The following is a 24,089-nucleotide window of genomic DNA, read 5'->3' on the forward strand; positions in this document are numbered from 1 at the left end:
TTTGGTTGTTGTTTCATTGTTGACCTTGATATACCAAAAACATTTGAATGCAATTTCATACAGTTACAGTATATCTCTGCAGAGCTGTGTATAAAATTTAGCTTGATGTATTTCAGAAAGATTTGTAAAAACTTCACTTACACAAAGCAAGAAGAACTTCAACCTTTCTAGACACATTCTGATGATTATCATTAATTATGTACTGACCTCAGTTCTTATGAGCCCAACAGAAAAGGTAAGTGATGTTAATCACTTTTTTGGGAGTACAGAAGAGAAAAGAAAGGTAACATACTGCTGCAAGTCTTCTGGTCAGCATTCAGAATGTATCCTTGTTTACATCTGCACAGGTAGGAGCCAGGTGTGTTTATGCAGAAGTGATCACAGTGATGCTCAACTATACTGCACATATGAGGCACTGAAAGGAAAAAGGAAAACATTATTAGCTGCTGGTCTTATTTACTTGTGATCACAACTGAAAAAAACTGGTGTAGAAAAGTTTAGTGAAGTAACTTAGAAATTTCAAATTAAGTGTTGCTAGTAAAGATAAAAATGAAAGCTTAAAAAAAAATAAACAATGGAGTATCTGAAAAAAACTAATTATTTGGTGGTCCTATGAAGACAATGAAACAAGCCTATTATAATCAACTTTAGAAAATAAATGAAATTTAAGTATAAGCTGATTTAGAGGACATTCAATTTCTTGCATGAAGGAAATCAACACAGTACCCAATAATAAAGAAGAATGACTAAAAAACAACTTAATAAAGAGACTGTTTTGCTTACTTAGTTATTAATGCTGAGGAACATGCAAATAATACATGATGGCACTGAGGAGATGTATCTCCAAGATTCATTAAGCAGGAGCTGAGTTGCACTACCCTCCAGACAGTAAGTCTTTCTGAGTCTATTTTTGTTATGTTTGTATTTTATGTCTCTAATAGAAAGTATTAAAATGCAGCAGAAACACAATGAAAGAGAAAAAGAATAGAGGCACATTCAGTCAAATTCATTGTTGAGCTATTTTTCTCCAAAGCAGTATTTGGGGATTAAGAAATTGATGTTTCCTTTCCAGTGCAGCATTGCTTGTAAGTAATCTCTATAATATATAGGTGAATTACTTGTCAGAGAACATTGTGTGGAAAATTACCTATTTTGTTCAACAGCAATTAGGGATTGATGTGCTCCTTAATGTTCCGGGTTGACAAAGCTCAAAATTTATGGAATAGATATTAACAGTAATCTTCTAGAAGCCACAACAGAAGCCTGCTAAATAACTCACTGTACTAGGTGTAATACTTGTGGGAAAAAAACCCACAAGTGATTTTAAGATATATAGACTACATGTCTGCTCTTTGGAATGGTTACAGGAGTTAGGTATTTATTGCTGACACACAAACCACCACAATTCCCTAATCTTTTAATCAGCTTCTTGGATCTCATGAATTTTTCCCATAATAAAACTTCTCAAGTCCTTTTAATTATATGAACACAGACCTACTTTGACTTCTTGTCTCGTCATCTTTCTGTCACTCTGAAAATGAAAGCATTCAAGGACAGGAGTCCCAATAACTCAAGTTCCTTCTGAAAGTACATTGTTACTGTCTGTTACCAACCTCCCATCTACCACACAAGCAAAGTGTACATATTCTGAAGTGTTTCTGTTGCACCCATTTCAAAGCAGTGATACTCTGGTCATTAGACCGACTTCAGTGGCGAAGTCTGCCCTCTGAATGATTCCTGCAACCTCATCAGTTGCAGGAGGTGTTTGGTGATCACAGGAAGGGACTGATGTAATAGAAAGGGTGAGCTCATAGTTAAGGAATCTGAACATAAACCTTGTTGTGAATTACATTTTATCTCTATATCACAGGGTCCTTATTTGATTTTGGGCAAGACAATAATATCAGTATCTTCAAGGAAACATCAGCCTTCACACTGTAACTGTTCAGGTAGAGACATCTGAATCTGGATTTGCAAGAATGCAAGTGATGGCTGTAGAGCTGTGAATAACATGTTCTGTAAGTCCAAAAATGTTAAATGCCTGAAAATCACACAGGGATTGCACTGAGTCAAATATTTAAAGTTATTGGGTGGTTTTGACAAACTTAACCCTGTTTCTGTGCCTCCATTCCTCCAATGTAAAATGGGGATGACACCACTATCTACTTTACAGGAATATAATAAGGTCTTTATTTGCCCCCAACTGCTCCATTCCAAGTTTCTTTCCAAGCATCTTTCTCACACTTCATCTAATCTCCATCATCTTTCCTGGATTCTGTTCCCATCTCCATTGACATTTTTCTGAGTTTTCAACTCCTGTCTTATTCTTCATGCCTCTGATCGCTCAGGATACTCGTTGCTTATGTTTTATCTTGCTGACTAGTAATAAAAAGGGGTCCTTGGCTTCAACTGGTGTTTCTGATGTGCCCAAATCTTTAGCAGTCCGGGGCAGCAACTGTAGGGAACCTCTGACTTAAGAGAATGGAACAGATTCAGTTTACAGGGGTTCTTCTGATAATATATATAGGTCCTGGGTACTTAGTAGTCTCCCCTATCCAGTACTGAGTAGCGGTTAATTTGGCTTACTTTTTGTTTTCCCCACAGAGCTTCACAATTTGGCCATGGTTTTCTTTTGTCACATAAGAACCATGAGGACACATTCTGACAGACATAAGGGTGATTCAGACACAAAGACAGATCAGGGGCCAAAGTCTTCCCACAGCACAAAGCCCAGCAGACAGCATTCCAGATGACTTGACCAGAGGGGTGCCTTCAATTGCTTTAGCAAAGAAACAAGGTGTCCAGATGTTCCACTCAGCTACAATGATACTGCCTCTGGGTCCACACCTGGGAGGACTTGAACTAAACACATTTCCTGGAGGAGTGAGTGGCTCTAGGAAGCGGAGGCTATGATTGCTCTCTTGAAATTCAGCAAGCTGAATGCTGCTTCACAATCAAGAGCATATAAAATGTTTTGGATCCTATCTGCAATTTAGTACCTTATGTTGAAATCCATATGAATCTAACAGCTTAAACCCTCTGGTGAATCTGTGTCTGAGTTTTTAAACACATCTTAGGATCTCACGTAGAATACACAGCACAGCAAATCCTGTAGAGGCATTCCCTGGGAGCAAGAGGCAACTGCTATCCTTGTCACCTCCACAGTCCTCCATCAGCAGTGGGGAAGTGGTTTTACTGAGGAACATGTGTTTCATTAAAAGTGAGCTAAAAAACTCTAGTAAATTTATTGGAAACTGCCCAGTCAGAAAAAAAAATCCAACCAAGTAAAGGGTATTTGTACTGGATTTGTTTCTAAAACACAATCTAAAAAATCAGCATTTGCTGTGCATTCCATTTAAACTCCAAATCCATGATTAGTTTACTCTTTCTTGGTTTTTAAATATATCCTCCTACGCCAGCTAATAATAAAGCAAGGAAGAAATGGGAAAAAATCTATTATCTGATGAATGTCTGTGCTGGTGTTTTGTGCTGAGGCAGTTCAGCTGCTCTTTGAAACAATTTTGGAAAAGATCAAGCAAGGAAAATTTTCCAGACTATCCTTACAATAAGCTGCAGCTCTTTTCTGGCAAAAGCATCCCAAGACATGAGTGACCATTTAATCTCACCACGCATTCTTTTTCTGGATTCTAATGAAAATGAATCAGCTTAATGCCAAATTTATATGAAATACTTCCATATTTATCTCAGGAAAAAATAAAAAACTCTACTAAGTATGCAGATTCAAATAAAATTAATTACAAATGCCATGATATTTGCAAAAGATAATTCCTTACCAGGGAATTATAGATGGAAGTAATATCTCTGTTGTAAGTTAATACCTATTAAAATATTTACTTTATTGTATGAATGAATAATATCACTGTAACAGCTTTTCCTAACTTCATGTATTTAAAATAGATGGAATACATCTACATGGTTTCACTTCCAGTCACAAGGCATATACAGAAATGATTCTTTGCATAGAATTAATATGTAAGCTTTGGAAGAGGAATCCATGGACTCTCAAGAATATTTAAATAACTGAAAGACAGTTGAGCAGTTTAAAGTTTCATTACTAAGGGAGATCACATTTAAAATGAAGAGACGAAAAAACTTATCTAATAGTCAAATATCAGAGATCATAAATTTATTGCTATTATGCAATAAACAGGAAAATCATGATATGTGTGTTTTCCTAACTGCTTATGACCATGAGCAATTAAATCACATTTTATGGCACTTAACAGTAACATGAGTTTTCCCCACATGTGACAGCTGCTCTGGATGTTGTTTGGCTAATCTGCCTTCAATATATATGTTCTAACAGATGAGGTTTCATGTAAAAAAAAAAAAGTTTAATTATAATGCATATTTTTTCTGTTTCACTTTCATCTATGTATTCAAATCTATAGATAATAATCTTACCACAAAGTTTAGTCTGGAAGGCAGAGGTCAGTGTTTCAATCTGACTGAAGTTAGCAACCAGAAACACATGTTCTTCATGTGGTTCACTCCCAATGGACTTCAGGGTGTTCATATCCACTCTTCCTACTCCAATAGCAAAAATTAGGATTCCTGAGTTACGTGCTTTAGCAGCAATCTCTGCCACAGGATCCTGAGGCCTCCCATCTGTCACTATCATGATAATTCGGGGCACATTCTGCCTCAGAGGTCGAGCCCCCTCTGTCTCTGTAAATGCGATGTTCACAGCATACTGCAGAGCCAGTCCAGTCATGGTGCCGGTGGCCAGGTGCATCATCCTCTTCACCGCTCTTTCGATATCCTGCTTCCGCCTGAAGGTCTTCAATGAAAACTCCTGTTTGACCGTGCTGCCGTACTGAATCAGACCCACACGCGTGGCATCAGGGCTGACGTCCAGAAACTGCAAGATGGTCAAAATGAACTCCTTCACTTTTTCAAAGTCATAATGGCTCACACTGCGAGAGCTGTCAATGATGAAAACAAGGTCCAGACGTTTGTTGTTGCAAGTGTTTTCTAAAAGGAAAATGCAAACAAAAATACAATTTCAAAAGGTGAATAGGTTCAGGTATACTGTCTAAACAAACACTCTGACAAGTGGTGTGAAAATTCAGGAAAAAGAGGAGATACCACAATTAAGACTACTTGGGCAATATAAATTTGTTCTCTAGTAAATAACAAAAACTGCCTGATACTTGATCATTATATGTATTTGTGTGTGTGTGTGTGTGTGTGTGTGTGTTTGTGTCAGTTAAGTGCCCAGAATGGTTAATGGCAGTGGAATGGTGAGACAGAATCACACAACCAGAGAGTAGCTTGTGCTGGAAAGGACAATAAATATCATGTAGTTCAACTCCCCTGCAGTGAGCAGCGACACCTTCCACTGCTAGACCATGTTGCTCAAAGCCCCATCCAACCTGGCCTTAAACACTGCCAGGGATGGGATATCACAACTTCTCTGGGCAACCTGTTCAAGTAAAGAATTTCTTCCCTACATTGAATCTAAACCTGGCCTCTTTTAGTTTATTATTGGTTCATTACTTCTTGTCCTATCACTGCATGCCCTTGTCAAATGTCACTCTTCAGGTTACTCGGTATTGTGTCATTGTTGAGATTTTGACCTCATTCCCCATGCAGGGTGGAAATCCTCTCTGAATGACAGTTAACTATTTAAGTGGGCTGCACTGTGATGCTTTCTGTGGCAGGGCCTTCAAATTTAGAAATCTAATACTGTGACAAGTCAGGGGGATATAAGTGTTTCATTAGAAACAGGGAAAATAGAACACAAAGAAACACAAGTCAAAAGCATCTGTTAATTGCACCGACTGGTAAGAGATGTGAAGGGACTGGTTTGTCAAGGAAGTTGGCAGTAAGCAGCACTTTGTATGTACAAAGTACTGTTCTCAATGACGTCAACTGCAGCTGTGAATGCTCAGCAGTTCTACAAAGCAAATGTCATGATTTCAAACATGTAATTAATACCCATCTCATGCATTGGACTAGCTCAGCATTACAGACAACTTCTATGGTTGCATTGGAGAGAAAATCCTGTTGTCTACAGTTGCACTCCACTCAGCTAAAAAAAACTCTTACTGAGCACCCCCTGAAATCTATGTCAGCCGTCAGAAGCCTTTTTTTCCAAAAGTCACTGAAGCAGAAATATTACAGACAGAGTATGTCTATATTTGGCAGTGGCACAGATGGGCAGGCCAAGCTATTATTGGATAGCGGCAGAAGTGAAGGCTGCTTGCCTTCTAGGCATCCTACAAGGTGCCCGGGACCCTGGGTGTGTTCCCTGGTTTCTGCTCACCATCCTTTTCTGAAAGAATATGAGAAATAGGAGACACATGCATGAGTTGCATGATGAGCATGGATAGGGACTGACCATTCACAGGAAACCAGCACATGGCAGGCTTGAGGCAAGCCTGCCAGGTGAGCTCAGACTTGATACAGGAGACAGCATATGGAAAAAGATTAAAAGTACTTTGATGGGATGCTGATGAAAAGAAATCAATAGAGGTTTAACATGTATACTAAAGACTCCTCCAAATTAGGAAATCCCTGAGTCACGAAAGCATTGAAGTTCAGGGGATAACTGCAGGTGTTTTCCTTGTCCTTAAACTATTCCACATACATCTACTTTTGACCACTGTCAGAGACATAATATAGGTTTATACAGACTTCAATCATTATGTCTGCTCATCTACTTAAATTCCTATGGCTATGAATAAACCTGTGTTGTTAGTTGTGTTTGTATGCCTAGCTTGAAAGATTAAAGATGGCAAAAATGCTCATTATACTGCAGTGGCACCCTCATTTTACTAAAATGAGACACCCCTAATCAGTAGTTTCCTTTACTGCCAAACCCAGTTCAATTCCCAGTGCACCATCATCCATTTTGTGCAGCGAATGAAGCAAATGTTCGGTGGAAAAGTAGTGTCTGACTGTATAATCAAAGGTCATGTCATACTGCACTAGTACAAGTGGGACAATCAAGGACTCAATTGGAAAAATGTCTGTCTGCAGACTGTCCTTTAAACAAGTTCACTTGTGACTGCTGACGAACGCTCATCATGCACTTCTGCCAAGGCAGGGGGTGAGAAAGATGCCTGTTTTCACTTGTTAACTCAGAAGCCTCTTTCATAGACTACCAAGAACATTTTTTGGCATAGAATAAAAATGCTCTCTAATGACAATAAAAATGACTGCTTGGATTTATTCATGTGCAGTCTACAGTACAGCTTTATTCATAAGCATAGGAATATGCTTGGGTTGCTTATTCTTTCAAAATCAGAGCAGGCTGAATATAAGCCAAGCTGAGCAGAAACAAAACTCCAGTTCTAATGGAATACAGATATCCTGACGTAACTATTTTCCACCTTATTGTCTTCATTATAATTATCCATATATATATATATATATATATATATATATATATATATATAAAATTACAAATTTTCTTTACTAATACAACATTAATGATTCCAGCAATACAAAGATAATGCTAAGTTATTATTTGCGGGAGCAGAGCAATAGTAAAGGAGGATAATTACAGAAAAAAAATGCTAAGAATATGTGTGTGCATATGAAAGGAAGGACAGACAAGGGAGAAGGGTAAAATGGCTGCTATTTTATTTCCCTTAAAACACTTCAGCATGGTTTCACTAAAGGTAAATCATGCTTGACCAGCCTGATTGCCTTCTATGATGAAATAACAGCAATAACAACCTGGATGGATGAGGGGGGAGCAGGGGATATTGTCTACTTTGACTTCAGCAAAGCTTTCTCTCACAATATCCTCACAGGCAAACTCAGGAAGTGTGGGCTGGGTGAGTGGGCAGAGAGATGGATCGATTGGCTGAACAGCAGATCCCAGAGTCCTAATTAGTGGGACAGTTGGAGGCCTATCGCTAGTGGCATCTACCAAGGTTCAGTCCTGGGCCCAGTATTGTTTAACTTTTCACCAATAACTTGGATGAAGGGGCAGAGGCCTCCTCAGCAAGTTCCCCAAGAACACAAAGCTGGGAGGAGTGGCTGATACCCCAGAGTGTTGTGCAGCCCTTCAGAAGGACCTCGACAGGCTGGAGAGATGGGCAGAGAGGAACCATCTGAAATTCAACATAGGCAAGTACAGGGTCCTTGGTCCTGTAATAACCCCAGGCACCAGCACAGTATCCTGCTGGAAGCAGCTCTACAGAGAAGGACCTGGGGGTCCTGGAGAACAACAAAATGTCCATGAGCTGGCACTGCATTCTTGTGGCCAAGAAGGCCAAAGGTATCCTGGGGTGCCCTAAGAAGAGCATTGCCAGGAGGTGATCCTGCCCCTCTGCTCAGCCCTAGAGAGGCCACATCTGGAATGCTCTGTCCAGTTCTGGGCTCCCCAGTACAAGAGAGACATGGAGCTGCTGGAGTTGTTTCAGAGGAGGGCTACAATGATGATGAGGGGACTGGTGCATCTCTCTTATGAGGAAAGGCTGAGAGAGTTGTGCCTGTTCAGCCTCAGGAGGAGGCATCTGAGAGGGGACCTCATCAACATCTCTCAGTCTCTGAAGGGAGGGTGTCAAGAGCATGGACCAGGCTCTTCTCAGTGGTGCCAAGCAATAGAACAAGAGACAATGGGGCAGAGAATGATGCAAAGGAAGTTCCACCTGAACATGAAGAAAAACTTCTTTACTGTGCAGATTCACCGGAACAGGCTGCCCAGAGAGGTGGTGGAGTCTCCCTCACTGGAGATATTCAAGAACCACCTGGATACAATCCTGTGCCATGTGCTCTGGGATGGCCCTGCTTGAGCAGGGAGGTTGGACCAGACAACCCACTGTGCTCCCTTCCAACCTGAGCCATGTTGTGATTCTGTGAAAACAGGTCAAAACTACAGCCATGGTGTTGAATCCTTTTAATTGGAATATAAAGATTTAGATCCCAGTCTAAAGAGACTCATTTGTCTATTTTAAAGTCTGGAAGGAATCTTGGTGGGAAAAAGCTTGGAGAGCATTGGTGGATAGTAGTACCAAAAACACATTCAATACTGTGCTGAATAACTTTAGAAATTACTTTAGAAAAATCTATTCATCTGAATGAAACACAATGTATTTCAAAACTACTTTGATCATCAAAGTTCTATCTATAGAAATACCAAACATTTCCAAATTAAGATGTATTTAAAGTCTTTGTCTTCTGATTTGGTATGATTTTTTAAAAACTCTGCAATTATTAAAGTTGATTTAACTTGGGCTCAGTGAAAAATAATACATAACTCTTCTACAGATAAAAAATCCAGCTTGGTGGTATTTTGAGGAGTGACAATCAGTAGTAATGACGAACAGATATAAACACTCATCCCCTCAGATAAATTTTCAGTGATAGCTTTTTAGCAGCTACATGCTTCTTCATTTGTCCTGTAAACTATAATCTCTTCCTCTGACCAAATCTCATTTTGAACAGTGAACTTTCACACAACTTTGGCAAACATCTTCATAACTAAAAGTAATTCCCTTTCACTTTTATGAAAATTGACATACTCATTGAAAAGAGCTACTCATCCATAAACCTACTTCTAAGTCAGCAGAGGTCTTGTATTGCAAACATGAAGTTAAAAAAATCCCTCAGTGTGGGTTGCATTATCCAAAGGGGAAGCCAGGAGAGGCAAGACAAAGACAGATCAGAAGGAAAGATCAAGTCAGTAGTAAATATGTTCTCCTTCTCTACTCAATATCCACTTTCTAAATAGCAGTTACAGTGATGCCACCTTTGGAAAACAAACAATGCAAGGAAATTTCAGTTCTACTGGGAAGAATCCAGCTGGGATCCAATTACTGAGAGATACATAAAACAAAGCTTAAAATAATACTGAGCACCTTAATTTCCTTTAAAGCTGAAATTTCTGTTAAATCATTTTATCTGATGACAGCAGGTTTCCTTCTATTCCTTTCTCAAAGCAAATTATGCTCAGCCTGTTTTGGCTTTAACAAAGCTCATACTGCTTTGATTTTGCTCACCCCCACAGGATCTGTGTCTGAGAGCATGTTGGTATCCTCTCATTTTTTTCACTAATGCTTCATTCCCTTAAAAGAACTAAAGTAGCATTAGGGAGCTTTCTTGGGCATTTGAACTGACCCTTCTAGGCTGTTAAACTATTAGAACAGTTCCCAGTACTGTTGTCTGAGCACAATTCACATTTTCTCACACAGTGCTCAGGCATGATATGGGAAGTAGCGTGAGCCAGGGCTCCATCCTTCGTGGATGGGACTGGTCTGTGAGCTCAGGTTATTCCTCAACACAGAAGCAGACCACGTTGTACTACTGGTCTCAGTACCAATAAGCAGTCTAAGGTACCAGCTGAGCCCAGAGGCCAGCTGGCTGCACCCACAGTGTTAAACTCACTGTCCTGCTCAGAGTGGCTGTATGCAAGAGGCCTCCTGGGAACAATCCCTGTAGAGATTATTCTCTGCCTTCTGAACCATGCATGGTGATTGCTGGTCACTGTGGGCCAGAGACTGCTCCAGCCATTTAACAGCAACAATAATGGTGGAGTTCCAATGCCCAAGAACTGTTTCATTTCTTCAAACATTTCCATCTGGGGATATTCAAATTGAACACATTCAAAGGACACAAGTTTTAGATGGTGATTTTTCAAATGTTTTCACAAGTTGGCTGTCTTGGAAAAACTGCTTCTTTAGAAATTAATTAATTATTTTCTAGTTTTGTCCTACATCTTTATGACTCCTTAATACTTTTTTCTTTTAATTTTTTTTTTAATCCAGATATTACTTATTTGGTTATGTAGGTCTTTATCCTAATAGATGAGAGTGGATAAATGTTAAAGAAGGATATTGTTGCATGCAAAGCAAAAGGAGGTTAATTCAATTTGGTAAACACTACAGCACAGTTTGGACATTGAAAAAGTAATTTATAACAAGTAAATATTAGCTCCATGAAGATGGAGTTATAGATAATGACAATTCAAGCAAACAGGAAGGATAAATCAGTTAAGAAAAAATGAGATCATAGAATAATTATTGCCTGAGCAGACTTTAATAGTAATTTTAATATTTTGTGTTTCTTAGCTCACTCCCCAGTAATGTATATACAAAAATTACATGTCCCCTGACACTGCCAGCTGTAGCACCAAATTTATTTTTAAATTTTATCTTTCAGTAACAGAACAAGTCTTCACTCAAAATTAAAGGGGGAGAAAACTATTCTCCCTGTTAGCATATTCTACAACTTCTTCCTAAATGTCTCTTCTTTCTTTACCATTTTATTAATTAATTTTCTCTCAAGCCCTAAATATTACTTTCCCATCTTCCTTTTACAATTTCCTTCCTTATAAATCTCTGCATAACTCCTATGAAATTTGTTAAAAGATGCATGAACTTGCCAGGTGTCAAATATTTTTTTATTGAAGTCCAGAATTCTGGTTTTCCCTAGCTAAATATCCAGCCAGAAAGATTGTATTTGACAATGTTCTCAGATAATTCCAAACTATTTCCTACGTCATCAAGAAGGTTTAATCTTCTTATCATAAAATTATACAAGTAAAGAATAGCCAAATTTCCAATTCATTCATAAACATACCAAGTGCAAAACACTTTGGGAAACACATTTTGTGATTGTTGCAAAAAAATAAATGAAGAAGTGCAGTTATTCCAAGCACTTCTTGTCTCAAGTGAGACATTTTGAGCAAGTTAGCTTCCATTCCTTTTGGGTTTTTTTCACTTTAATTCAAAGATGGGCAAAGTATGGTATGGTATGTTTCAGATGTAGTCATACCTAGCTCCTGAAGCAAACATTAGAAACTGCTCACTACTCCCTTTTATGCCACACATGCACGATGCACTTGGTTCTGCAGGTGACACCACCCCTTCCCAGCTCTGGGACAGGCCATAGATCCAAGACCTGCCTGAACTCTCTGGCCCCATCCTTGCTCTGAATCTTTCCCCAAACACACAGGCCTATGGCCCTAACCCAAACATTTATTATGAGTTTGGCAGCTCACCCATTTTTCTTTATAAATTTCTTCATCTGGGAACAATCTCTAAATGGAGCACAGCCTCCAGACATTTTTTTATTGCCTCTGACAAAATCTTTTCTGAACTTCCAAAACTTCTGGGAGAACTGTACAGCAGGAGGCTCTTGTCCAGAGATTTCCATTTCCTTCTACATGCAAATGCTTCATTATTAGTCACTGCAGGGGGGTTTATTACTTTGTTCTCATTTCACCTCACTATTTCTTATTCCTTCCCTGTCATGCTTTTCAAAATAACAGGGTCATTATTAACACTAATCTCTAAATCCAGACTCCCAGAACTTACTCCTAGTATTTCTTCATTTCTTTACCAATACTTCTGGTATGAAGCCAAAGTATGGTGCAGGGATAGTCTCAAGTTTCTTAGTTCCTTCTGTGTAGTTCAGCTGTTCTGAGACAGAAACTGTTGGGTTTCCTGACAGGAGTCAGACCTGCTCCCACAGTCAGAAGGACCAGGGAGCAGCTTGCTTTCCTTGCAGGCAGTGGAACACCTGGACAGAAAAAGCATCCTGATATCCCCATGCACATGTCAACATGAAAATCTACCCACCACTTCCTGACAGAAACAAATGTTATGTGCTCTCAGCTAAGGATAGCTTACACCCATGAGAGATGAGGAATTTATTTTCTGAGCCACGGTGGAGAAACTCGTGGTACACACAGTAATGCTACTTTGTATCCTGTTCCCACAGGCAGTCTGGAAGCACTTAGAGTGTCTTTTCCTGCACTCACCTGTAAAACATCAAATCACAACCAACATGAAAAAGGTGATTGTATGGGAGAAGGTGATCTTAGTATAGTTCTCCTTGAGGACCTGAGACTCCTATCTTGCCTGAGCTACTTAGGGTGCTGTTGGAAGGACACAGAAATTAGAGAAAGAATAGATAGAGAAAGTAAACAATTGTTAGTAGCAGCATAGAAAATCTAGAGAAAAATGTGACCTTACTGAGTTTGTGGTGTCTTGCTTTCAGGACATTAGCTTAACATTTTTAAAACTCCTATCCATACTTTTTTTTAAGTTTCCCATGTCTTTGTTTATGGGGAAAGCTGTTAGCAACCTCAACATTACTCATTGATCAGCTGACCTGAAACCACATATTTCTATCTATTGGTAACTAAGTATTAGATTCTTTTCCAGAACAAATTCAGAAACAGCATGAGGGGATGGTGCTGTGTACCGCTCCCTCCCAGTCTCCCAAACCATGTGGGAAATCATGCCCACTGGTGAACCAGAAGCTCTTCCACTTCAGCAGTACTTAAATAAGATGGTGTCTTCAAGATTCCAAAGCAATTTAAGGTATGTTGTCTTCATCCACAATAGTATCTGATTACCCACTCATGCCTATAAAATGAGATGTTCCTTAAGTCATGAAAATGCTGTTTCCATTATTTTCAAATTAATTTTGCACATATGTACTTTTTTAATTAAGAAGGCATAGTGCTCAAAGTTAAGTCAAAACCAGCACACTGCTGAATATCAGCGTTCTTTCTTTTGGCCCGATTTTTTTTCAAGAGATAATACACAGAGGAGGCTTTGAGCTCCTTGAGAACATACTCATAGCAAACAGTTTTTTTACTTACAGTAATTTTCCTCACTGAATTATTGTCAAAGCAAACTCTTTTTCAAACAGAAATGGTATTTCACAGTAATTTGTGGGGGTTGTAACAAACAAACTCAGAAATACAAAGATCATTTGATGTTTAGTTCATGGCTCAGTTTTTTCTGTAACAGCAGATATTCCTTCATCCTGTGGAAAAATTCCAAATTGCCTTAAAAAAAGGGAAAAGAAGAAAAAAAAAAGGGGGGGGAAATTAAAAGAATGAGAAAACAAAACAAAGAAAGAAGGGAAGAAGGAGGAAAGAGGGGAAAACTCTATGTTAGAGGAAATACACATCAAAGAAATACAATACAATTTCTTATGATGTTGAAAATTGAATTATATTTCATAAAACTTAAATCACAGAAATACCCCATAGGTGGCTTAAAAGTGAATGTGATTTCATTACATAAAAATTAATAATGAATACTAAAGAAAGAGTTGGCAAGCAGAATGTTGTTCTGTGGTTAAAAACTGCTAGCACAGATCAAAATGCAAACTTTCTGATCTCCATGATAACTGGCTGCAGATGAGCATACTCAGATTAGGACATAAATCCCTGAGGCCTGTCACAGTCCCAGCTAGCCCTCATGGCTCATTAGCCAGGGCTGTTTAAGGGATAACAGCTGCTTCAGGAACAACTGGCTGGCCAGGGATATGGTTGCTGATCAGATCTCTCTTCTCAGACTCCAGGACCTCTGTTGGGGCTGGGGAGGCACAACCTCAGCACAAACCAGGCTACCAAGCCTCAAAGCCACAGAGAGGGGGTGTTCTACTGTGCATAAACTCCAGAATCTGAAAAAGTGTTTACTGTGGGGGAGAGGCCAACAACTGAGAGATTAAGATGAAAGTTGAAGTTTTGAGAGTTGACATAAAGTTCATGGGTGACCTCTCTGCTATTGAAACAAGCACTACTGGGAAGCAAAACAACACCATTGCTAATATTGCCTTGAGGCACAAAGTTTTCATTATGTATCTATACACCTCAGAAGGAAGAAACAGGTGATTTTGCAGGCTGTAAACTGCTTTGCTTGCTCTCTCTCCAAACACATGTTTCTATTTATATGGCAACTTCATGTTTTGAATAGAAAGCTGATAGGTAAATAAATGGATAGGTATTTGATTACCCTGTATCCTTACATAAGTTTGGCTAAAGTTGTGCTTATATTTTAATTAATTATGGGGTAATTCAAAAGATGAAATTTGCAACCACTTCCTACCTTCATCTGCTGCATGGGAGAATTTTCATCTCCTTGAGTACTGTATGTACTCAAGTTCAGTATGTCTAATACATGATGTAGTTTCTGTGATACAATTCTCATTTCAATTGCAATACAAAGTTCAGTTACAATAATTCTACTCTGACAGGATTATGTCTGAGGACATAAGACTTGACAGTGTTACATTTATGTGAAGAAATAATACATTCACATATATGTTGAGGTTGTGAATTAGTTTTTTATAGCAGAAAGCATCCCACATCGGCTCAACAGTCCATATTAGCAGAATTTAGAGATTCCTGGTGAGCTCTTACTGTATAAATATACAGTGAATTAAAACCAAAACTAAACAGGAATCTTATCTGTGCTCCACAGAAGCATCATTAGTTGGGTTCCCTTTTGTCACATACTTTCTCCTCTAATTTGCTGCTAAAATAACAGAATGATTAACCTGATAATGTCTTAAGCCCTAAAATTAAATACACTTAAGTTTAAGAACTGGGCTGGGTATAAGAATTTTTCAATTCATTTTAACTGGCTGTAGCAAGTGATTCATAAACTCAGTGAGTGCTCCATGTAGCTCCTATTACTTCACTTCATACTATTAGTGGAATCATACATATACAAGCAAGAGACAAACCATTGTATATTTTGTTGCAAAATATAATTTAATGCAGACAGGGACACTTGCATTTTGCAGTAGCTTCCACTGAACTGGAGCCAAGTACATTTCCTTCTTGGCCTCCTTTCCCCTCTGTTTTAATTTTGTGCAGTATCAGTTAATTTTTGTTATTTCTTCTGGTACCATGTAATATCTAAAGGAATGCCTCCTAAATTAGTTTTTACATAGTTATTTTTAAAATCATGTAGCTGCATGTTTCATATTCCTAAGGAAAAAAAGTTACTGCTTAGAACAGTGTTCTACATCTTTCACTGTAATCACTACTGCTTTCATGCATTCACTTCAGATCTTTCCAAAGAAGTATAACCATGTGATATGAAATACGTGCCCAGTTTACAAGAACACAGTTCATCAAGAAAAAAAGCAAACACAAAAACTTGTTGGGTTTTCTTTTTTACAATGTGAGAATTTTGATTTGCTTTATTTTATAATAAATTATTAAGATGCAGTAGGGCCTAAGTCCCAAATCTGCTTCAGAAAAAACCCCCACAACTTCAAACACCAAAAAGGCACTACATCCTCTAAGGGCTGGACACATATTGCTTATAGAAAGCAACATGAAACCTGCTCAAGGGTGCTGTGGACCTCTCACAGACCTAGCAAACATGGTATGGAAATCACCTCTATGGACAACTGACCCTGCTCTTCATCAAACTGTTCAGGTGCAGAAGTCCATTTCATTGTATCTGAAAGGAATCAGCTAATCTAACAGACATAATTTTATCTTTATAACCATGTAGCAGGTATATCACTACTTTTCTTTAGAAAAAAAACAAAGTATTGTTTTCCTTTCATGAATCAGGATAAGCCAAATTTGATCCAAACTCTGGATCAAAGTACTGATGAGGGGAAAAAGAAAGCAAAATTTAGTTCATATGTCAGATAGGGGGAAAGGTGACTCTTATCTATTACAGGAAAGAGAAACTGACCATCCTATTTATTTCTGTTGTTTCACAAGATCTTGCACAACTATGGAAACAGTTCTTTAAAACATAAATACATGCTGCATGAAAACAGCATCTTCCAGCAATATAATACAAATTCTTTTATTACCTGAAATGCATGCATATCTAATATGCTGCAAGAAAGACTTAACAAAATGTTAGAAGTTAATTTGGCACAATTGACAATTTTTTAGTATTTGGAAGTCTTATTCAGTGTTTAATAAAAGAAAAACCTGCAAAGCAGTTTAGCTTTCAAGGGCCACATAGTGAGAGTTCCAAAAACTCTATTTTTGATAAATCCTTGAACAAAATATTTCAACTTTTTCACAGAAATTACTAGCTATAATAATAATACAGCAATAAGCAATGCAAAGACCTGACAAATTAAAACAACATGCATTGAGATTTAGTTGAAAAATTGAGGCATAATAAAAATATGTATCTTTTCATGCAGCTCATTCCTTCAGAAGACTTCGTTAAAATATAAGTAATTACACCTAACAAGACTATTAAGAAATCTATGAAGTATTAGTGCATGGCTGATGAAAAATTAAATCCTACTGGATCCATCCTGGGTCTCAAAGTACTTTTCTCTCTATATGGACAATCCTACAGAATTTTTCACCCATTCCATTTTACTTATTTAACTTGTCAGTCTCCTAGAACAATTACTTTTACTTCTGTACCTGGACACTACTGGTATTTTACCAGTAATTAGTTATCACAGCAGTACATTTTGTTTTAAAAATGGTGAAAAGAAAAAAGGAATAAAATTATTTTAATACTGTTACACTTACATAGCATAAACTTTAATTTTAGTCCTGAAAAAGAGACTTCCATCCAAAAAAGTTGAACCCCCAACCTTAATTTTTATTACTTTTCCAGGTATCTGTTGGTTCTTTGCAGCTATTTTTCTCCATTTTGCCTGCCAAGCAAGTCTTTACACAACAGCAGCAATTGTCATCACCGCCACTACTTATAATATGCATACTATATAGAATGTGACAACTTCTAATCCCTGTTAAGTTGCTGGAATTCTGGAGTAATTTTATAAGTCTATTACTTGATCTCACTGAGATCATGTTTTGGCCCTGCTCTTCCTCATGCCATTTGAGGAACACTCAACTTTCCAGCACAGTGGCACTTTACACATTCTGTTCTTTATAGAGAGGCATGTTTTTACCATGCCACTGTTTCTGTACGTTGCTACACATAAGCTGGTGACCTAATTTCTTGAAACAGAATGCAAGACCCAAGAGCGTGACTCCAAACTGCCACGTACTTTTATGGGCTGGATCAGAGAATGTTCCAAGTTTTTTTGCATCATTTAATGTCTTGAAAAGGTTCCTTTAGACAGAACTGTTTTCATCCTGCACATGCCAAACTGAATAGGGATCCAGTGGTTTTCAAGTGCAGGCACCAGAAATCTCCTAGTTTTTGACAAAATAAATAAATAATTTAATCTATACATTTTAATTATACTGAGTGCTAAACCCATCATACATTTTCCACTATTTAAATTTGAAAGAGAGGCTATAAAAGGAATTTTTAAAAATCACAGGGAAAATGGCAATGGAGAAATGTGGCACTTCCAGTTTCTCCACATAACACCTTGTCTTTGTACTCATTTTCTAGAGAGATGGGCAGTTTATTTCTCAAGGTAATAAGCTCACTTAGGATATTTTCTAGGAACCCTAAAAGGTTCGGGAAGAGTTGATATATAATAACATTTTAGAATTTAAGATTTTAGAAAGTTTGAGATCCTTGTTAAGTAAGATGTGAATGTGGGTATTCATCTTTGTTGTTCTACATCCATGTTTTTTGTGAATTAGGTCTCCAGAGCTGTGGTTTTCAGCTTTCAGTGGCAGAACCCCAAGTGTTTCAGGATCGTATGCATTTCAGGGATGATGAATAAGAAATGGAACTCTGTTGTCCTCAGTTTTAAATCTGTCCTACTGGAATTGAAAACCAACGTTTTTAAGTTAACATATTGCGAATCCATTATTTAAAGGATTACATTTTGTCTAGAGAAGCATTTCACTGATAAAACTTGGTGGTGCTCTCGTCCCTGTCACCCCTTCTCCCAGATTCTTTCTTTCTTCTTCTTTCTTCCCAGTATATCTTCTGCAGGACATTTCACATTCCTCATATTCACCTAAGGGTTAGGTGACCCTTATGGAGTCCACTTACCATCCCAGTGGCTGGAGAAAGGTATCTGATGAGATCTACTGCTCATGTGAATCATTAATCCCTAATGATAGGCTGTGTCCAAACCCCATCCATGCTGTGTTTTCATAACCTGACAATTACTTTAAACAATTAGCAAAAGACAGTCACAAACTGTTAGATGTTGACTGCTTGGTGATGCACAGGTGATGACCAACAAGACAGAGATCAACCTTATATTTTAAAATATGACAGCCCACAAGCTGAAATGGATACACCCTGTCCTAAGATTTTTGGCCAAAGAGGAAGAAATTAGCTCATTACAAAAAATAACTAATTATAAAATAAGCTACTTATTATAAATAAATCTGACAAAATAAAGAGATTAGCATCAAGTAATGTATTGACAAGCCTCATTTCAATAGCCACAGATCTCCATTCGATCATCTTTATGCACATTACACATATGTAGACAACTAAAACTTTCCAGCATGGTAAGAGGCTCACTTGACAGAACCTCCACGGACTAGCATGTATTTCTCTAAGTACTGAAAATAAAGTTGGTTTGTTGTTTTTTTTTCAAGCCAACAGTCCAGTAGCAAATATTTATTTCACACCACTTTCACACCACTTACATAAAGTAAATCTGGTACCCCAAAAGTATATACCTTCATTCAACAGCTGCTACCTGGTCAACAAACTTTATCACATACTTGCTGGCAAATGAAAATCTCCTTATTATAAACTAACTCAGCCAAGTAAGTTTGGCCAGCTGCTTATGCCTTTTATCATCTGTATTTGAGACAGCTTTTGGTAGTGGTGTCTGGGGTATTTTGTGTGTAACTTACCCAGCAGAGACTGTGTGTTAACATCCCTTCTTCGGGTGAAATGTCTTCCTGGGAGATCTTTTGCCATGACAGTGGAAAGCAGAGTGTGTGCAAACAGCAGAAGGAAACATGCAATCATTTTCGTCATCTTCACAAAACAGAGAGACACACAAGGATGTAAAACTGCAATAGAGGAGAGAAGGAGACAAATTCTTTGATTACATAAAAAGATGCACTCCAACCGTATCAGTCACCCAGCAGCATTGTTTCCCTTCCATCACATACAAACATGCAGACACACTGGCACTGAATAATACCAACAACTTCAATAAATAAGGTTTACATAATAACAAAGCAGTTGGCAGTCCCTGTATAGCATTTGTAAGTATTGTTAGTTGAAATCCATAGTTAACATTGACAACAATTCATAATAATCAAGTATTTTTAAACCAAGAAAAGGAAGTTTGTTTCACTCAGCCTGTCAGCATAAACAGATTTGAGGAGGACACAAATATATTTTTGTTATTCCACTCAGCACTCCTTTGCATTTTTTTTTTCAGAAATTTAATGGTTCCTGTAGTCTGAGGTATTCTTGCTTCAGAAAATCTTGGAGAATTAAAAGAGAGAGAAGAAAATATATTTCAGAAACAGCAACTATAAATGTGAACTGGTGACAACTCATGCTTACTTTTCAGAAGACAGTCCATGGTTGCTAACATGATGATAACAGCACAAGATTAATCATGTTTACAGGAATAGACTCCTGAGGACTGGCAAGGAGCTTTCCATAGGTTCTGGAGAAATTTTATTGTACAGAAGAACAAACTGACAGACAAAATTCCTACATTAAGAGATGATTCCTGACCAGGAGCTCATTAATGCATCATGAAAAGCCATGGCTGACTCTGCCATGAACAGAAAACAAAGACTGATATGCTAGAGACTAATTTTCTAGCTGTGTTCCCCATTGTTGGCTTCCTCAGACAGACACTACTTCTATCCTCCCCTAACATTTACTGTTGTGGTTGAGAGCATCCCACAGGAGCTAGATTCAGTCTTGGAGTGGGTGATATGATGAAACTTAGTAAAGAGCTCTCCTAGGTGTGCAAGAAACGGATAGAACTACCCACTTTCATAACAAGAACTTTTTAACTGAATCTGAGTGCAATTTCTGAAGCAGTGCAAATTTTAATAGTAATTATTGGTGAAGTAACTAAGACTTGAAAATAATTTTAACAGGGCCCTTAACCTGATAAGCAGATATGTAACAGAAGGTAACTAATGCTTCAGTTCTGAAATATAATTTATTTTCTTTCCCACCATGAGGGAAGAATGCCTTTCACTGGCAGAAAGGAAAATTCTGAATAAATGTTTTCTTTCTAATAAAGATATTTTGTTCATTATTTTTCAGTCTTTCCCATGCAACCACTACACATAATGTATTTTTCTGACAATCAATCTATTTTTCCTTTTGTGTATCCTACTCAGCAGCTCCAAATGCAGACAAAATGTTCTGGTACATATGCTAGAATGAGTCTTTGCACTCAAAAGGCCCAGCCTTACTTCAGTGTTCAGTATTATCCAGTAATGGGCAATATATGATTTAAGGACATTCAAAATAGGAAAGAGATGGAAATAACCAGTGTTAATGAAAATGGCCACAAAAAAAATTAAATTTCTGGGCATCTGGATGGTATTATTACTTGAGTTTTCCCAGTGTTCTAGTAGAAACAGATGAACACTGGAAACAGCACACACCACTGGAAATGGGAATAAATTTCACTGGAAGCAACAGTTGTTACATCTGGAGACTACCAATCCCAGGTGGTCTCTACACTCCTCAGCACATCAACACAGACAGGGCTGTGCCAGGGGTCTCCTCTTGCTCAGACCTGTTCCTTCAGCACACCAGGCAAGGATACATGCCAGTTGTACCACTGGTGTTTTAGAAAATAAGAAGCCATGCTCTCAGGGCTAAGGAGAGTAGAGAAATATCCTCCTTGCAAGGCTGTTACAGGAACTAGGCATGGTCAGAATGTTCAAGAGGGCTTTGTGGCTCTTACCTACTTACCAGAGGCCCAACTCATCCCTCCTTTCTATCCACCCTAAACAGCTGTGAAGATGGCACTAAACTCTCAAGTAAAGCCATTTTACCTGTGCCTGATGGCACATTAAAGAACCAAGGACAATGTGGAAGAGCCTTCACAACACATTACTAAATGACCCAGCAACAGCAGGATGCCAGAGGAAACGGTGATAAAGCAGTGTCTCAGGACAGTCTCACTCCAAACTAAACCCTCCTACATCCTGACACTTAACATATTTTAAACCTTTGTAGCAATTTTTGATATTTGGTCATAGTTTCAAATTCACTAAACTCACATCTGTCCAAAAGCAATTCCAGAAATAAGGAAAAAAAAGTGCTTGTTGTGATTTTAAGTCTTTGAATTCTGCGAGGAAAATGTTTACATCGCAAGCAAATATAATATGATTAGCTGACCATATAAACTGAGATGTCTTCATAATCATTCATTAGCTGTCACTGACTTCTGAAATACATTAAAGCAGCATATTTTCAATTTAGTGTCATTTTTACCAGTCCCTTTGAAAAGTAAAGTAAAGAAACAGAACCACTGAATAACATATTGCTCAATAGTACTTACTTTGGATTCAAAAACCTTAGATCCTCAGATATCAATATCTCTACTAGTCTGATAATCAGAAAAGAAGTCTACTTAGAGATCTACAAAAAAGGATCCAACTCTTGCTAAAATAAAATCTACTATGAACATATCCTACCCTCACAAACAGTATATTAAAATACTGTATCAAACAAAAGCTATACTTAACAGCAAAGAGCTTTAGTTGCCTCATCTTAAAAAAAACCAAAAAACCCACAACATATAATCTAAAATAAAAATGTAAGCAAAATTGCATCCATTTTCAGTGTGAAGGAAAAAACAAAAAAACCCCAAACCCAAATTCCCAAAGCCAAAGTCTGTATTTGTGATAACATACACTGATCCAAGCCTGCTGTCACCCCTTCATCCACACTGAAACCTTCTGTGCTGCTTCCCTGAGGTGATGACAGCCTGGACTTGTGCGCTTTGCTCTAGTTCCAGGTACATATTTGTGTCCTCTGCTGTTTGCATTTTTACATGACCAGTGCTGTGTTTACTGGCTGCTCCACATACAGTCCTCCCATGGTTCTCTGTTTATCTTCTGGGTCTTCTGCAAGGTCTCCTATCCTACTCCAGAAGCTGGATGGTGCTTACTGCACTACATTTGGTATTTAACACCTCATTTCCCAGCAGGCTAAGCCCTTCTGCCACAGCAGAAGCAGTATCTTCCCACTGTTAGTTAACCCTTTCTCTACCAGCTGATAACACATTCCCAAAGTGCCAAACTTAGAAAGTCATATTTTTGTGACTACCTGGAGAATATATTTGAGGCACTTTGATTCCTGCTGTTAGCACTATACTATTGGGAACCAACTCTCCTGGGCAGACCCAAGACTAAGTCACTGCAAGACAAACATCCTGAACAGCTCAAAAACACCTAAACAAAAACAAAACCACCAAAAACAAACAAACAAACACACACAAAAAAAACCCAAACCAAAACAAACAAACAGAATAAAAACCCAGTAGGTGGAGGTTTGGCAGTCCATGGGGCTCTACCAGACTTAGCACCACCAGATTCACCAGCTACCACTGCTCCACTCCTCTACCCACAGTGAGAGGAAGAAGAGCAGGGCTTTCACAACAGCCTTGGAGCACTCAGTGCAGCACAGTGCTGTGCTGGACATGTGAAGAAGCTGCTAACAGAGAAGAGACAACTGCTGCTCACAGAGGTACAATCTGGTGAGGGCTACTGGCAGTATCTGCAGCTGTCTAGAAGTTTGGTATAAAAGAGGAGATTCTCCTAGAAGATGGCAAAACAGACACGCTCTCTGTTCTTTTAAGGCTTCCCTCACTCTCTAACTGGCTGCTAGTCAACAGCTGAATATTGACATGATGTGTTCTTATCAGTTTTACCAGTGCTAGCTTAGCCATATACTCATGCAGCAGAGTAATTTTTCTGATGCACTGTTATGGACCTTCATGAACCACACTGTAGGAATACTAAAAAATAAAATTGAGATTTCGTCTTTGAAATACCTATTTCCTTTGTTGGACAGCAGTGAAACAATACAAGTCTGTTTCTATGCTTTCAAATATATTTCCATGGAAGTCACCTTGTAAGGGATTGATGGCTGTTTTGGGCAGAGACACCACGGAATATTCAGTGTCAGTGGTGATAAACCACTGACCTTCTCCACTGCCTGTTGCAAGTTATTAATATTTGTCTTCTTCACTGTGATAACTCTTAAATAATATCAAGGGAAAAGAGAAGCTCCGTGGCTTATGCCAAAGTCAGTGTCTTTCCATCTCTTACCATGCTTCAGGAAAATTTCCTTTACAGAGAAGCAGAAAACCTCTCCTGGGTTTTTAAACTGGCCTGGAAGATCACCTTTTTTCACTCATGTACCTTAAAATGTACCTGTCTTTGCTGATCAGATCATGCTGAAAAACAAATTGGAAAACAAGGGTAGTAATATGTTTCAGCTCATACCTTCTGCTCCTCTGTATGGTCTTCCTCCTTG

General features: G+C 38.3%; 1 protein-coding gene across 6 annotated transcripts in view; it reads right to left on the bottom strand.

Annotated features, from left to right (window-relative positions):
* Window positions 1-24,089, bottom strand: part of MATN2 (matrilin 2) — a 69,573-nt gene that overhangs the window by 39,930 nt on the left and 5,554 nt on the right. For all 6 annotated transcript variants that reach the window (XM_014255649.2, XM_014255653.2, XM_014255654.2 and 3 more), the window contains exons 2-4: window positions 19,466-19,627; window positions 4,426-4,995; window positions 293-415 (exon numbers count right to left, since the gene is read on the bottom strand). In XM_014255649.2, the coding sequence (XP_014111124.2) occupies window positions 293-415; window positions 4,426-4,995; window positions 19,466-19,592 (820 nt within the window). In that variant the 5' untranslated portion in view covers window positions 19,593-19,627. The remainder of the gene's footprint in view (window positions 1-292; window positions 416-4,425; window positions 4,996-19,465; window positions 19,628-24,089) is intronic.

The sequence above is a fragment of the Pseudopodoces humilis genome, chromosome 1, assembly GCF_049639895.1.
Source record: "Pseudopodoces humilis isolate 2021_Gansu_Grassland_sample_001 chromosome 1, ASM4963989v1, whole genome shotgun sequence".
Classification (NCBI taxonomy): domain Eukaryota; kingdom Metazoa; phylum Chordata; class Aves; order Passeriformes; family Paridae; genus Pseudopodoces; species Pseudopodoces humilis.